Source organism: Protopterus annectens, chromosome 9.part0 (assembly GCF_019279795.1).
Source record: "Protopterus annectens isolate FY-2018-M chromosome 9.part0, PAN1.0, whole genome shotgun sequence".
NCBI lineage: Eukaryota > Metazoa > Chordata > Ceratodontiformes > Protopteridae > Protopterus > Protopterus annectens.
The window spans coordinates 325,944,506-325,958,738 of NC_056743.1; the positions used below are offsets into that span (position 1 = coordinate 325,944,506).

General features: G+C 36.4%; 1 protein-coding gene across 3 annotated transcripts in view; it reads left to right on the forward strand.

Annotated features, from left to right (window-relative positions):
• Window positions 1-14,233, forward strand: part of P2RX1 (purinergic receptor P2X 1) — an 834,383-nt gene that overhangs the window by 423,912 nt on the left and 396,238 nt on the right. For all 3 annotated transcript variants that reach the window (XM_044082908.1, XM_044082906.1, XM_044082907.1), the window contains one exon: window positions 1,348-1,489. In XM_044082908.1, coding sequence (XP_043938843.1) covers window positions 1,348-1,489 — 142 coding nt within the window. The remainder of the gene's footprint in view (window positions 1-1,347; window positions 1,490-14,233) is intronic.

The window sequence follows — 14,233 nt, forward strand, 5'->3', positions numbered from 1 at the left end:
ATATAAAAGTATAAAAAAGTTATGGGGAGAAGCATGTACAAATTGGAGATATAAAAGAAGTGGATAAAATAAACAAGGATATGATTAAATATGGATATTATAAGAACAGAAATAAATAATTTGTTATATGGAATGAAAGAATAAATGAAATTATGTTTAATGGTAAATGGATTTTAACAAGAATATTAAGTAAAATCAGATGGTGGTTATGGAAAAAAGAATGGGTATCTAATAGAGATGAAAATTTAGTAAGATTGTAAAGGAAATTATGAATAGGTGTAAATGGATTTATATATTTATGTATTTGTACATGTGTAAACATTTGTATATATGTAAATATTTTTTAAATAATAGTTATTTTTGTATATAAATAAAGGACCCCTACACTTTTGAAAAGGTGTTGTGAGATCTTTTACATGTACTTGTGCTACCAACAACTCAAATAGACGTGGCCTCAATTTAACAACTCGTCCTAAAAACTGCACATTTAGAAGTATGGCATCCCCCATATGTTACACTTGCAGTGTCAGAAATTTGTTTATTTAGTGTGAGAATAGAACACACAGCCTTCTGTATCAAGGGCGATTGTGCTACCTGTTTTGTCACTGACACTGCTTTGGATTTTGAACTTTTATTAGGGAGATTTCAGAGTGAACACTATTTCAGGAGTCATTCCTCATCAAAATTCTATTACTCTAAATCCAACGACATGTGATGTTAAGGGCTATTATTATTATTATTTAGCACAGCACTAAAGAAAAACATGGTTTACTATTGTTATTTTGAATGGCAAAACATTTGCAGTCAAAATAACGAAAAGTTAAACCAAACATTTCAAGCATACACAATGTTGCCCCAAATGACTGACACATTTGAGTCGACATTGTCGCTGAAAATGTGACGTGATAGCCGTATAGGAGCTGATGTAAATCAAACTCCTATACAACATATCATGTGCCCCCCACACCCCCTGCTATTAATATATTCCAACTCCGAGATCGTACTACAGTGGAGATATGGATGAATTTCCAATCCCCACTTTACCGCGATCTCATAAATATAGCAGAATACACTTATACGAATGCACTACTGCATTCACATTAGTATGTTCAACTATCCAATACAATTTTCAATTTGCCAGCGACATTCAGATTTTTGGCAGCACAACTGCACAAATGATAGTAAACCAAAAAAGACATCAAGACTGAAAAACAGAGTGCCCTGTTGAATGAAGGAAGTGTTGTTTATTATATTTTTTTGTCTAGAACAAGAAAAGTGTAATTTTAAGATGTTTTTATTATATTTAACTGGTTTCGGTGGTAATTAACCTTTGCTCCTCTTTTACAGGAGAAATTTGGTGGAGTCTATAAATAACACATACCTGAAGACATGCAATTATAATGAGAAGACAGACCCTCTTTGCCCAATTTTTCGAATTGGAGACTTGGTAAAGCAGACTGGGCAAGATTTCACCAATATGGCATTGCAGGTATATAAAGATGCTATCTGTAACAGAAGTACAACAATTAAGCATTAACAGATATCTTTACTGACAGTAACAGTTCATTTCAGAAATGCAGTAATGACTGTGGCTGAAATTCATAAAGAACGTGTTTTCTGCTAGGAGCAGTGAGTGCCATGTTCCATGGATTTTCCAAGAATCAGGCTATGTGCAGTGCCATGAATGAACAGTCTGTCCTAGTGTCATAGTGCAAGCCTGTGCTATGTTATCGTACATCCACTACCAGTGAGGATGCCTGAGGACATTAGTGTAGCAGCACAAACATAATACATGAATGCTTATTCCCTTTGCCCCTCCCACTTGTTACAACACCAGTTATCAGTATTTAGAATTAAATTTTCATCCTTCCTCTCCTTTTTTATTGCCAAGTGACAGGTTAAAATACAGGAGGCAATCCTTCCTTGATGTTATGTCCCTTTTTCAGTATATTACTCAACCTCCCCTTCTTGTCAGTACCCAGTGGCAGTTGAATTGAATGTAAATGTAGACCCTTGCTCCTTCCCACAAATGTAATGTTAAGAGTCACGGGTAGACACCTGTCCTCACATTCTTCCTGCAGTTGTAATTTTAAAGTGGTGCTTGTGCTAATGGTAGATCACCCTCCCACATCCTGTATTGATTACATTGTTAATAATGTGCTCATACCTAGAGCATATTCTATCACTCAGTTTTAACTGTAAAATGGTGCTCATGTTCAAAATATACTTCTTATTCTGGCTGTATTGTTAGAGTAATACAAAAACCTAAGGTGCACCTCCATACTCTTGACTATAATGTTATAATGCTTGTGTTTGGGGAATACCTGATCCCACCTCCTGCACTTCTAAATGGAGCAAATGAATGGCACAATGCTTTTATCCATCCATCCGTTCTAGTTTCAGCAGTAACAAGCTGAACAGGGTAAGACAGCCTTGCCAGTCGAGCAAAAGTTTACAGCTTATATTGTGTGATCCGTAGACATTTACAGGCACTGTGAGAGATATAGTCTCTCTAGTGTGTCTTTGCCTTGAGGCTTCATCTCAAAGGGCTGCACTATGTGCACAGCCCATGGAGGTGCTCAGAGGACGTCAAACTAACTGCTATCAATCCACAGAAGCAGTATCTATACTCTGAGCTCTTCCAGAAGTATCTCACTCTGCCTTGGAGAGGGTAAACCCAGCTGTCCTGTGAAGGAACCTTAGTTCTGCTAGTTCTATTTACTATTTACAATCTCATCTTCTGGTCACTATCCAAAGCTTGTGACCTTAGATAAGGAGGGTGATATAGATTAGTCTGTAAAGTGAGAATTTCATCCTATACCTCAGTTATTTTTTATTTTATTTATGCAACTTGCATTTTTATTGAGAATGTCCAATCTAGAGGTATAATATTCAGTGAAGTCCTGGAGAGGATTACTCCGGACAAAATATGCAATGATGATGCAGTATAATTCATAAGGAAAAAAGTAAATTACAATCACTAGGTGATTCAGACAGGACAAAAGATTAAGTAAACAGATATAAAGCTGACTGCTCATATTAAGTATAATTATTGACAGAAACACTCCAGTAAAGATACAGAAGAGCAGTGATACACAGTTCTTAAAAAAAAAGAAATTCCATGTTCTTGAGATGAAATCCTGGAATTATGTCTGATATTTTTAAGTTAGTTTCCATTGATTACCTTTAAGTCCCTTACAACATTTAGCTTTTATATGTATATAAAAATAAAGAACACTCAGTATGAAAATGGCAATATTATACATTGTAAATCTCCATGTGTTAGTCTAAAATGACAAATTACATGAAGAGCTCATGTTTTAAAAAGCTCAGAGTCTACATTTCAGCTGTACTGATATTTTTCTTGGAAAATTTTAAAATCTGCATTTCTGAAGGCACATTACAAAATTTCCAGCCGTTATACATGCCATAATTAGAAGTTCTAGAAAGATAATACAATGCCATTGAAAGGTGAATTATCAGTCCTCACAAATTATATATATATCTCACAAACAAAAGGTAAGCACCACAAGGGAATAACTGCCACAACGTCAACCAATAAGTAAAATACTTAAACAATATGTAAAATGCCACACAGATTTTTGGAGTATATATGTATACACACACACACACACACACACACACACACACACACACACACACACACACACACACACACACACACACACACACACACACACACACAAAGTGCAAACAACATGTCTAAATTGGATAGAATAAAAGCCCTATCCCTTTACTCTGTTTCCAACCAGCTATTAAGGGGGGATCTATGCCTAGCCTACAAGGCACTCACAAGACAAACTGCATGAGGGTCACCCAATCTAGAGATCTAAACCTGGTCTGTGACACAAAGAAAACATTCTGGAGAAACAGATAAGTGTCTCAGAGATTACCCGTTCTCTGGAACAGGCTTCCGATTCATGTAAAGCAGAGCCCTTCTCTGACCCTCTTCAAATACAGTTTGAATCAATGGATGGGGAAATTGTAAATTCAATCCTGGGGAGGCATTCTGTAAAATACTTAAAAGGACAGACACAACACTAAGCCATCCTCTAGCCCTTAGGGATCAAAAATGAGGTAAAATCCAGGTAATAATGGTTAGGTTTGTAATGGCTCTTAATCCATTGCAAAAATAGTTGAAAAACTAAAAACTCGAATAAACAAAACAAAACAAAACAAAAAGAATTTGACTGGCATACATATGCTTCGTGCTAAAAATGCTGATTCGTTAATTGTTAATAAGCAAGACACAGCAAAACACTATGACTAAGCACTTTCACCACAAAAGGCATCATCAGAGTCATGTGCTTTCATTCAAACACACAATAAATACTGTACATCACTTCCTTTTTTCCAATGCCTTCATAAATTTAACCTTTGCCATACCTAAACATTTTCAATTCTGTTGGTAATTTCACTTAGGTCAAGGAATGCAGACATAAAAAATTAATAAAGTAAAAAATAATAAAGAAATACCACATAAAACTTAAAAAAACTAATAAATAATAACAAATTATACATCAAATACATGTAATATATGTACTGTTGTGGCTCAGCCTTGCAGAACTAACAAAATCACAGTAAACAGTATTTCTAAAAACAATAATTCCATAGAACTCACGTGCATGTCCATAACCTAACACAGTTTCCTCATTTGTTTTAACACACTGACTATATAAATATATTCATTAATTCCAAGTTTCACCTCGGCATTCGGTCTAAGTTGCCATTTAGTTTCCTTGATTTCTATGTCTAACTTGGGGTCACCCCCTCTATCTTCTCTGTAGGACCTGTCAATTACAAAAAACAAAAATCTTTTGTAATGTGAACATACAGATGAGTGTAGGAAAAGTGAACTGGATGTTTTCTTGTTTTTAATGTCTCTGGTGTGCTCAACAATCCTGTCTCTCAACCATCTAGTGGTTTTTCTCACATAGAATGCCTGACAGAAAATGCACGTGGCCACATAGACCACCATCTCAGTGTTACAATTACACCTTCCAGGGCATTGCAGAGTCCTATGAAAATCTGCATTTTCTACGTATGGCCCATCATTGATATACTTACACCAGTTACAGGCCCCACATTTACTCATTCTTGAATTATAATTTCCCTTTGTACTTCTGTCATCCAATTCCAACCATTCCTTAATGTTCCTACCTTTGCTGTATACCACTCTTCCCAAATAACATTGAACTTGGGGATCAGTTGGGGCATTAATCGATTGTAGGGTACAACAAATACCTCATCTTTCAAAGTTGTTCCCCTACAGTTGTTCACTAAGCTCTGTCCCATTCTCAATATGGGTGCAGATTTTGAGGTCCTACCTTTATTCTCCTTGTTCTTCGTCTTATGCAACATTGTGATAGGGTATCCCCTAGTTTTAAACATGTCAATAAGGATGTTCATTTCATGTTGGAACATCATATCATCACTAATTAACCTTGAGATCCGAACCATCTGGCCCTTAACCACACTTCTTTTGTGGTGGGCTGGGTGACAACTATCAAACTGAAGAAAGGTGTTGGAATAAGTACCTTTCCTACAGATGGTTGATCTCAAGGTTCCCTGACTTTTGCCCAGTTCTATATCTAGATAGTAGATCCTGGAAGAATGCAGCTGATGTGTGAATTTTAAATAAGATGTAGTCAAATTTAAATAGTCCACAAATTCTTTTGCTTATCAATCGTACCTCCCCACAGAATCAGTATATCATCCAAAAATCTCAAAAATAAAATTATCTTAGAACAAAATGGTGAGGTGGTCACAAATTGTTTTTCCCACTCTGTCAAAACTAAGTTCAAAAAACAGGGGCACATTTGGCCCCCATAGCCACTCCTGTAATTTGATGAAACAGTTCCCCCCTCAAAATATAAAAAGTTGTTTTTCAAGATGATTTCCATTAGGTTCACCAAAAAATGAATTTTGTCATTTAGCAACAAGTACCCATTAATCAAGCTGTCATGATATAATTCCAGTCCTTCCTGATGGGGTATGACTGAAAATAAATTGATCACATCAATTGTAAGGAACATAAAGTCCCTGCTAATGTCAAGCTCCCAAAGCATTTCCAAACAATGCCAGGAGTCTTTAAGAACCTGTGGGCAAACTTGCAAAGTTGCCTTCGAGTAATGGTCTACATATGCTACCAGGGTCTCAGTCTTTGAACCCCTGGTGGCAACTATGGGTCTGAAGGGGGGATTTGAAGGGTCCTTGTGGCACTTGGGGATACAAAAAAATTGATGAATTAGCAGGTGTGTTATTAGTCAGATAGTCAAATTCCAATTTAGTGATGAGCCCCCTCAAATAGTGCATCCTGCAAAAAAATGTCAATTTTAGTGTATGCCCTGTTCACCTCACTTTTTGAGACTCTTTCGTATATGGTCGAATCATTCAGAATGTCATACATCTTTCCTGCATAGTCCAAATGCGACATAATTACTATTCCACCCCCCTTATCTGGTTTCATAAATCAGTAGTCCTTGTTTTTTATTAATTCTCTTAGGACTACCCTTTCATCACTAGTCAAATTGTCCAAAAAAAAAAGTCTTGGTATAATATATTTTCCTGATTTCGGTCTCAAACAATTTTTCTAGGATACTGATTAGTGGGTTATGGGGGGATAAAGGTACTGGTGCACTTCAAGGATTCCAGTCCATTTTCCACATAATTGCTTGGGCATGAAAAAAATAAACGCAAATTCAATTTTCTAACATACATCTTTAAGTTTATCAACACACTTGCCACATCAACCTTGTATTCAGGGATGAAATTAAAATCTCTTTTTAACAGTTTGAAATGTGTTTCCCTGATCAACAAGTCACTAAGATCGTAGATGGTAAGCCCGTCCTTAACCACAATATCTGCAGTGTGTTTATTTACAATCTATGTAGATTCACTCAATGCATTGTTAGACATACTTGTGTTTAAGTAGGCATCAGAAAATTCCAAAAAGTCCATAAATGACCTGTTAGCACTGTTTACTTCACAAGACTGATCACCCTGTAAATTTAAATCTAAAACAGTGTTATTCATTTTACCAAATACATCATGCCTTATTCTACAAGTAAAAGTATACATTTCATTGTTTTCACTGTACACAGTTTGACTGTTGTCAGGTTGCATGAATAAATTGTACACAAATTCATTTAAAACTGTCTGTTCCACCTCCCTTTTCCTTTCCCCTCCTGTTGTTCATTCCCCTCTGCTGTTATGCCTGCCAGTACCTCTGCCTGTTCTGGGCCTAGTCGCCCCGATTCATTAGGTGTTCTGAACATCTTAATTGGGGAGAATGCTCCAAAAATGTTGCTGGTTGGCTTCATATTCACTTTCAAACTCATCATTCTGTGTTTCTAGGTCTTGGTCTCCCTGATCCCCCATACCACCATCGGCCAAATCTGAGGCATTGTTCCGATTGTGGGTTGCGGGTGGGGGTGGGGGTAAGCAGTCTTATTTTTATAATCATTAAAGTCTCTCTCAAGTTTCTTCTGTTCCTTGGAATAGTTGTCACTAACAAACTTATTTAAGTCAACAAAAATATTTTTATGATTCATTAACACAGTTGGATATAACAAGTCATAGTGACTTAAAATGTTTGCATAGCTTCTCCAGTTGAAAATGCTGTTGGTAAACAGTTCCCCTTTCACTTCTCTCCAACACTTCAATGTGTTTAAGGTTCATGTTAGGCATCTGGAACATGTCATTCAGACCTGTTATTACAGGAAGGTCCCCAGCCAGATTTCTTGAAGTACTAGCATCCTCCATGTTTACTGGGTGTGTAGTGTTAATAACTGCATGTGTGAATCTGAAATATTAAAAGTTCCACTTCCACCATTGATGTTGGCTTTTAAATTAAATGAGAACTCTTTTATAACTTGGGTAAGTTCCCCCAACAGAGTTTCGATGGTCCATTCAGCTCTAGCTCCTGCAATGTCTGAGGAATTCAAACCAGGAACCAAACAAAAATACTTTTAAAAACTAAAAACTTGAATAAACAAAACAAAACAAAAAGTATTTGACCGGCATACACGAGCTTTGTGCTAAAAATACTGGTTTATTAATTGTTTATACACAAGACACAGCAAAACATTATGACTAAGAGCTTTCACCTCAAAAGGCATTATCAGTCATGTGCGTTCATTCAAAGACACCTTAAATACTATACATCACTTCCTTTTTTCTAGTGCCTTCATAAATTTAACCCTTGCCATACCTAAACTTTTTCAGTTCTGTTGGTAATTTCACTTAGGTCAAGAAATACAGACATAAAAAATGAATTCTATTTGTTTTGTTTTGTTCTCTTACTCCATTAGCCTAGTAATCTCCTATGAACCTATAGAGAAGTCAGACATTACTGCAGTGTAGTGAGACAAATAGTATATATGAGACTTGGGATGAAGGCAGAATAAAATATTGGAGATATAAAATGTTTGGAAAGGTTGCATACTCCATATAATTCTACATTTGTAAGGTTGATTACCTTTCAGGACTTTTTTAGTGAGGACTTGAAGATGTTTCCTTTAGAGATACACCAAAGATTGTGAGAGAGTTTATTCCACATTTTGTCAACAGAAGCAGGGAAAGATGCCTTGAATGTCAACACAGTTACATTTATTTGGTTTTCATTTTTAAGCATTGCCTATTGTATATGTTATTGACACACTTATTCAGCTCTGAACTTTAGCCTGCACCCCCCCCCCCCATTTCACCACACCTCAACCTCTCTTGATTGCCTTTCAAATTCTTAAACTAAAAAAAAAATGCTAGTCTTTGTCACAGCTTTGTGGTTTGTTACACCAGTACCTTATGACACTGTTGTGACCTTTGCAGACTCTGCTTGCTTCACATAGATGCTACACAGATCTTTTCAAATATCAGTACAAGTTGGCCTGTTTCTTTTTCATCTAGGGTATCTGCATATATTGTTTCCACAAGACCTGCCCTTCACATGATAATGTAGAATGATAAACAGAGATTATTGTTTTATGACATTCTCATTTATTTACTTGTTTTTAATGTAATGATTTCATATAAAACTTGACTTGGGCATACACTTGCAGGTACTAGCTTACCTTTTTATAAAGCGGCAAAATGGTAGACTTCAACCAGTGAATATCACTTCATGTATTGACATGCTTAGGATCTTAGCATCGTACAGATTAAATAGCAATAATTTACACATTCCTTTTATCAGACTGTTGGATGGTGGGGATTAGTTGGGGCAAACTCTGAAAATTAGGCCAGCTTTGTCCAGAAATGAGATAACAACACTTCCCATTTCTGAATAAGACAACCTCAGGCCACCAGCTGAAAATGAAGTTGTGTTTACTAAAGTGGTATATAGTATATTCAGTTACAAAATGTGCACAAAATCATGTAAGGTTGTAAGTAACATTCCAAGGCAGTTAGGATTATGTAATGCAACAGTGTACTTATTTAACTATATTATCTAAAGAAAGGGTTGTAGTGTTTTAAATGCAACTGATCTCAATGCTTCTAGGTGTTGATTCACAAGAATAAACTGTGATTCAGGTAGTGGTACAGCCTTCCTTAGGAGACTGAATAATAGTCTAACAAAATGTCTATAAATAAATATCTGGATTCTGGGATAGTAAGTGTCCTAAAAGAGTGGAAGGTTGAACAGTGCGAAAATTCATCATAGGGCATGCTTTTTATTACACTCGGGTCTGACCTTCTTGTCTTTGAAGTTATACTTATCAGACAAACTGTTTAATGTACTCTTCAGCTTGCTGGTATGTATCTCAGCTACCACTGCGTCGTACCTGTTTGCAGCGTACCTGTTCCACTAGGGTGTTGTTCCTGAACTTCAGCAAGCACACTGATAAAATACGGGAAAATTCATTTTGCTGAAATCTGCATTTTTTTAAATAGCTCCTACAGTTTAGGTCTTTGGTGTAGTTCAGATCAGGAAGATGCATTTGAATGTTATTATTTTTAGTGGTGCCGTGCACTCTATTTTTGGAAGCAAAATACATATAAATATGGGTTACATTTATTTGATTGTTATTTGACTTTATAGACAAAGAAAAAGTGGTTCATTTAGTGTAAAAGTCAGTTGATTGGCACTATACTTGATTGGCACTCATTCCATTGAAGAGTGTGCAGTGGTATAGAAAATGACTGCTGGTCTGGTTTTGGAGGATAGACATTACAATGCAAATGAGTGTTGTTCAGTATTTTTACCATGATAATTCCCTCTGTTATGCTGCTCCACCATGTCTAAAGTACCAGCAGTGATTCAGTATGTAAGAAGCATTCTTTATTTCTCCGTGGTTGTGCAGCTATTGAATTAGAAAATTTATGTTGGGGGGTTGGAGGTGTGGGTGGGGTTTCCCCTTGCAAAAAAAAGCTTTCAAAGGTATATTTGGTGTGTTTAAAATTGATAATAAATTGAGTATCATATGTAGTGTTGATCAAATGAGTTTTAGATTAAATGAATCACTGTTTTTTTCTTGTCGATTAAGTGAAATGGCGATGCAGCTAAATATAATTTTGGTACAGTGGGAATTGGGGAATTTCCCCTTTCCCAACTGCATTGCGATCTTGGAGTTGATATATATATATATATATATATATATATATATATATATATATATATACATATATATTTTGTTGATTTTTCATTGTTATTTCTCCTTGATTACTCAGAGTTTGATGCATTAATTTTACGATGTTTGAACATACACATACACACACACACACACACACACACACACACACACACACACACACACACACACACACACACACACACACACACAAGCACACACATGCACACACATGCACACGCTCACACGTATATATTGCTACAGTTCACTTTATCAACTCAACTATAGACTAAGTGAGCTGACTTGTTTATTTTATCAAAACTGTATGTTATCAAATGCACAAATGTTGACACTGGGTACACTGACTTTAGGAATGGTGTGTGAGGTTTGCTTGTGTGCTGGTAAGTAGTGAAGATTGTTTACTATTGCCAAAATCTTTGGATTTATCAAGGTTTTCAGCACTGGGTAAGAGTGCAGGTGTAAGTGTTTGAGGTTAGGGTTAGAGCAAGGGTTAGGTAAAGGACATATTTAGTGTTGTGTGCATGAGGTTATGTGACTATGTGATTTGTGTGTGCGAGTGTCTTTTGTAGTGCTACTGTCAGGGATAGGTCTTTTTATATGGTACTATATAAGTTTGGGGTTAAGAACAGTGGCATGGTTGAGGTTAGCACACATAAGAAAGATGGTATGGGGGAACAAAGTATGTTTGAAAGTGCTATTAGGCTTCAGTTTTTCTATTAATGAAGCATTTTGTTCATTGTAGGTTTGTTATTTTTTTAATTTGATGTTTAGTTTTCAACATTTTGCAGATGATGTTTAACTTGTACGTCTTGCATTTTAATAACTGACATTATTTACAACTGACTGTATTAAAGGTTGTCAACTGGAATGACTGTAGGCAGGACATTGCTTTTTCTCTGAGGTGGAATAACCATTGATTTGAACATAAATATATCGCTGTGATAGTCATTGAAAACTATTTCTGAAAGTTTTCTTTTTAAACATGATGGCTGAGGAGCTGCATTGTGCAAAATGATTCAGGATTCAGCAAAAACAAGCAAAGTTAACATTTATTGTGGGGGCAGTCAAAGACTGGCATTCATCCCCATGCAGGGACTGCTCCTGCCTCACTCTACTAAATATTACAATTATTTCTTAGATCACCATAGTGCCTTCTGTGAGGAGTCTGCATGTCCTCCCAGTGGCTGGGTGGGCATTCGAAAGACATGCATAAATGGACGTGCCTTTGTTGAAGGTTGAACATCGAGCTGGCACCTCGGCGTTCGTAAAAATCTACTGCCAATCATTAGCGGACCAGAGTTCCGCTGTGGCGACCCCTAACCGGGAGAAAGCCGAAAGACAAACAACAATTTCTTAGATCACCGTACATTGATGAAATGGTATGTTAACCATTTTGAAGTGACCACACATTGCCATCTACAAATATGACATACACAATAAAAAGATGACAAAATTACATTAGCAGAAGTGCTTAAGGAAACCTCACAAAGCTGTCTGAGCAACAGCTGCAGCTTGCAAAATAAGCCCATTACTAGTTACATAAGAATGCTCTGCAAACTTGGCCTGGAGTAATATAATAATAACTAAAGTCTAACTCCACTTAGCTGGGCCAAACTGATGCATTTTTGTAAACAAGGAATCATCCTGGCAGTTGAATTGACAATCTAAAGCAGATTGTAGGACTCATATTGACTGTCTCACCTGATGTGACCTATCAAGGCACAGACATTTTGCCATTCCATCTTTTACATAACATGACTGCAGGTATCAACACATTGCACTGACACACTGACGGGAAATGGGGGCAGCACTTGTTATGGAACCCTTATATTACCTTAATTGCAGTGCATTCTTTTTAGCTGTAGGCCAGAACATTCAGAAAGCATTCATATTTGTCCCATCTTGTTGTGAGCCTTCTCTTTATGTTTATATTTGTTATTTTACCATTGTGTAGTTCCACAGTCAGTGGCAGCTTTTTTTTGGCAAATTATTATTGAATACAAACTTAAAATAGCCACTGAAACCAAAAATAACTACAACACTCAAGGTTCACAATTAATCCACAATAATACTGCCCACACTGACCCAAAGGAAATAGCTAATATACTTGCTGACAAATTTAGTACAAATGTTATTCCATCCTCAGTTGTCACTGTTCCAGAGAATCCCCAATCAAAGCCCCTTTCGTTACTATGGAACAAGTACTTTTAGCTTTCTAAAGAGCTAAGAATACCTCATCCAGTCAGAAAACATACCAGGATGCTTGATTATTGGAGCCAAATATGGCTTATATAAACCCCCTACTGAACCTCTTTAATTTAGGCATCTTCAATAGTTACATTCCTGAAGCTTGATAAATAGACATTGTAATGCTGTTGCACAAGGGTGGCCCAACAACAGAACCTGAAAGTATAGACCCATAAGTTTCACCAGCTTCATATGTTAAGCTGTGGAATGTATTATCTCAAACCTCATTAATTTGGATATTAATAATCTGTTAACCCTGGGCCCTCATCATTTTGGCATTGTCAAAGGAAAATCCTGCCTCTTCAAATCCATTAATTTCTTTGAGGAAGTAACTAAAGCAGTGGGTAGTGGTTAGTAAATAAGTATACCATATCTGCTCCCGGCCAAGGTCTTTGACACTGTTTGCATGCAGGCATTATTGACAAACTTATAAATTTAGATATAAATCCTTTTGTTGTGGGTTGGATAGCTAACTGGTTGTCTGAGAGAACTCTTGTGATTAGAGTTGCAGGTACAACATTTGAAAGCAGGAATGTTACTAGTGGTGTACCACAGGGCTCAGTGATTGGTCCTCTCCTATTTGCCATCAATTTTTCAGGCCTTCAGGACAACACTCATGGCCTGTGGTTATCTAAGTTTGCAGATGGCTGCAAATTTGGAGTTGTCATTTCATCTTCCTCTGACTCACAATTGCTGTGGTGTGGGTTAGACCATGTTAACAACTAGTGCAAAGACAATGGTCTCAAATTAAGTTTGAAAAATGCAGTATAGTTAATTTTAGTAAAATAAACATTTTCCCATAGCATATAGCTGACACTACAATCCAATCAGACACTCTGTTAAAAGAGATCTAGACACTCTTATCCATATAATTCCTTATCTTTTGATCATCATATCATTGCAGTACTAAGGAAAGTCTTTTGTCTGCCTCATCTGATTTCCAAAGGTATCTCCTTTGGCTATAAATAAGTTCTAATCTCCATTTACTCATATTTCATCAGACCTATTATTGAACGTAATGTCTCATTTGGCATGTATTTGTCTAAATATATGACTCAAAAGATTTCAGAGGTCTCTGACTAAAAAGATCAATGCTCTGAATAATCAGCGTTACCAATGCAGAATGCAGCCCTCTTTCTCAGTTTCTTATAGACTTCTCCTTGGGTATATGCGTCTCCATGAGTATATGTATCTAGTCTTTTGAGACATTAAAGATCCAATGATATCTGACTTCTTTTCCTTTCCAGAGCAAATGGTTCCTCAAATAAAAGTTAAAGGAACTAAATCTTCATCAGCAAATAAATAAGAAACATTGTAATGATAGAGTCATATCCTAACATACCCCCACCACTGGAACAAACTTCCACTACATGTTA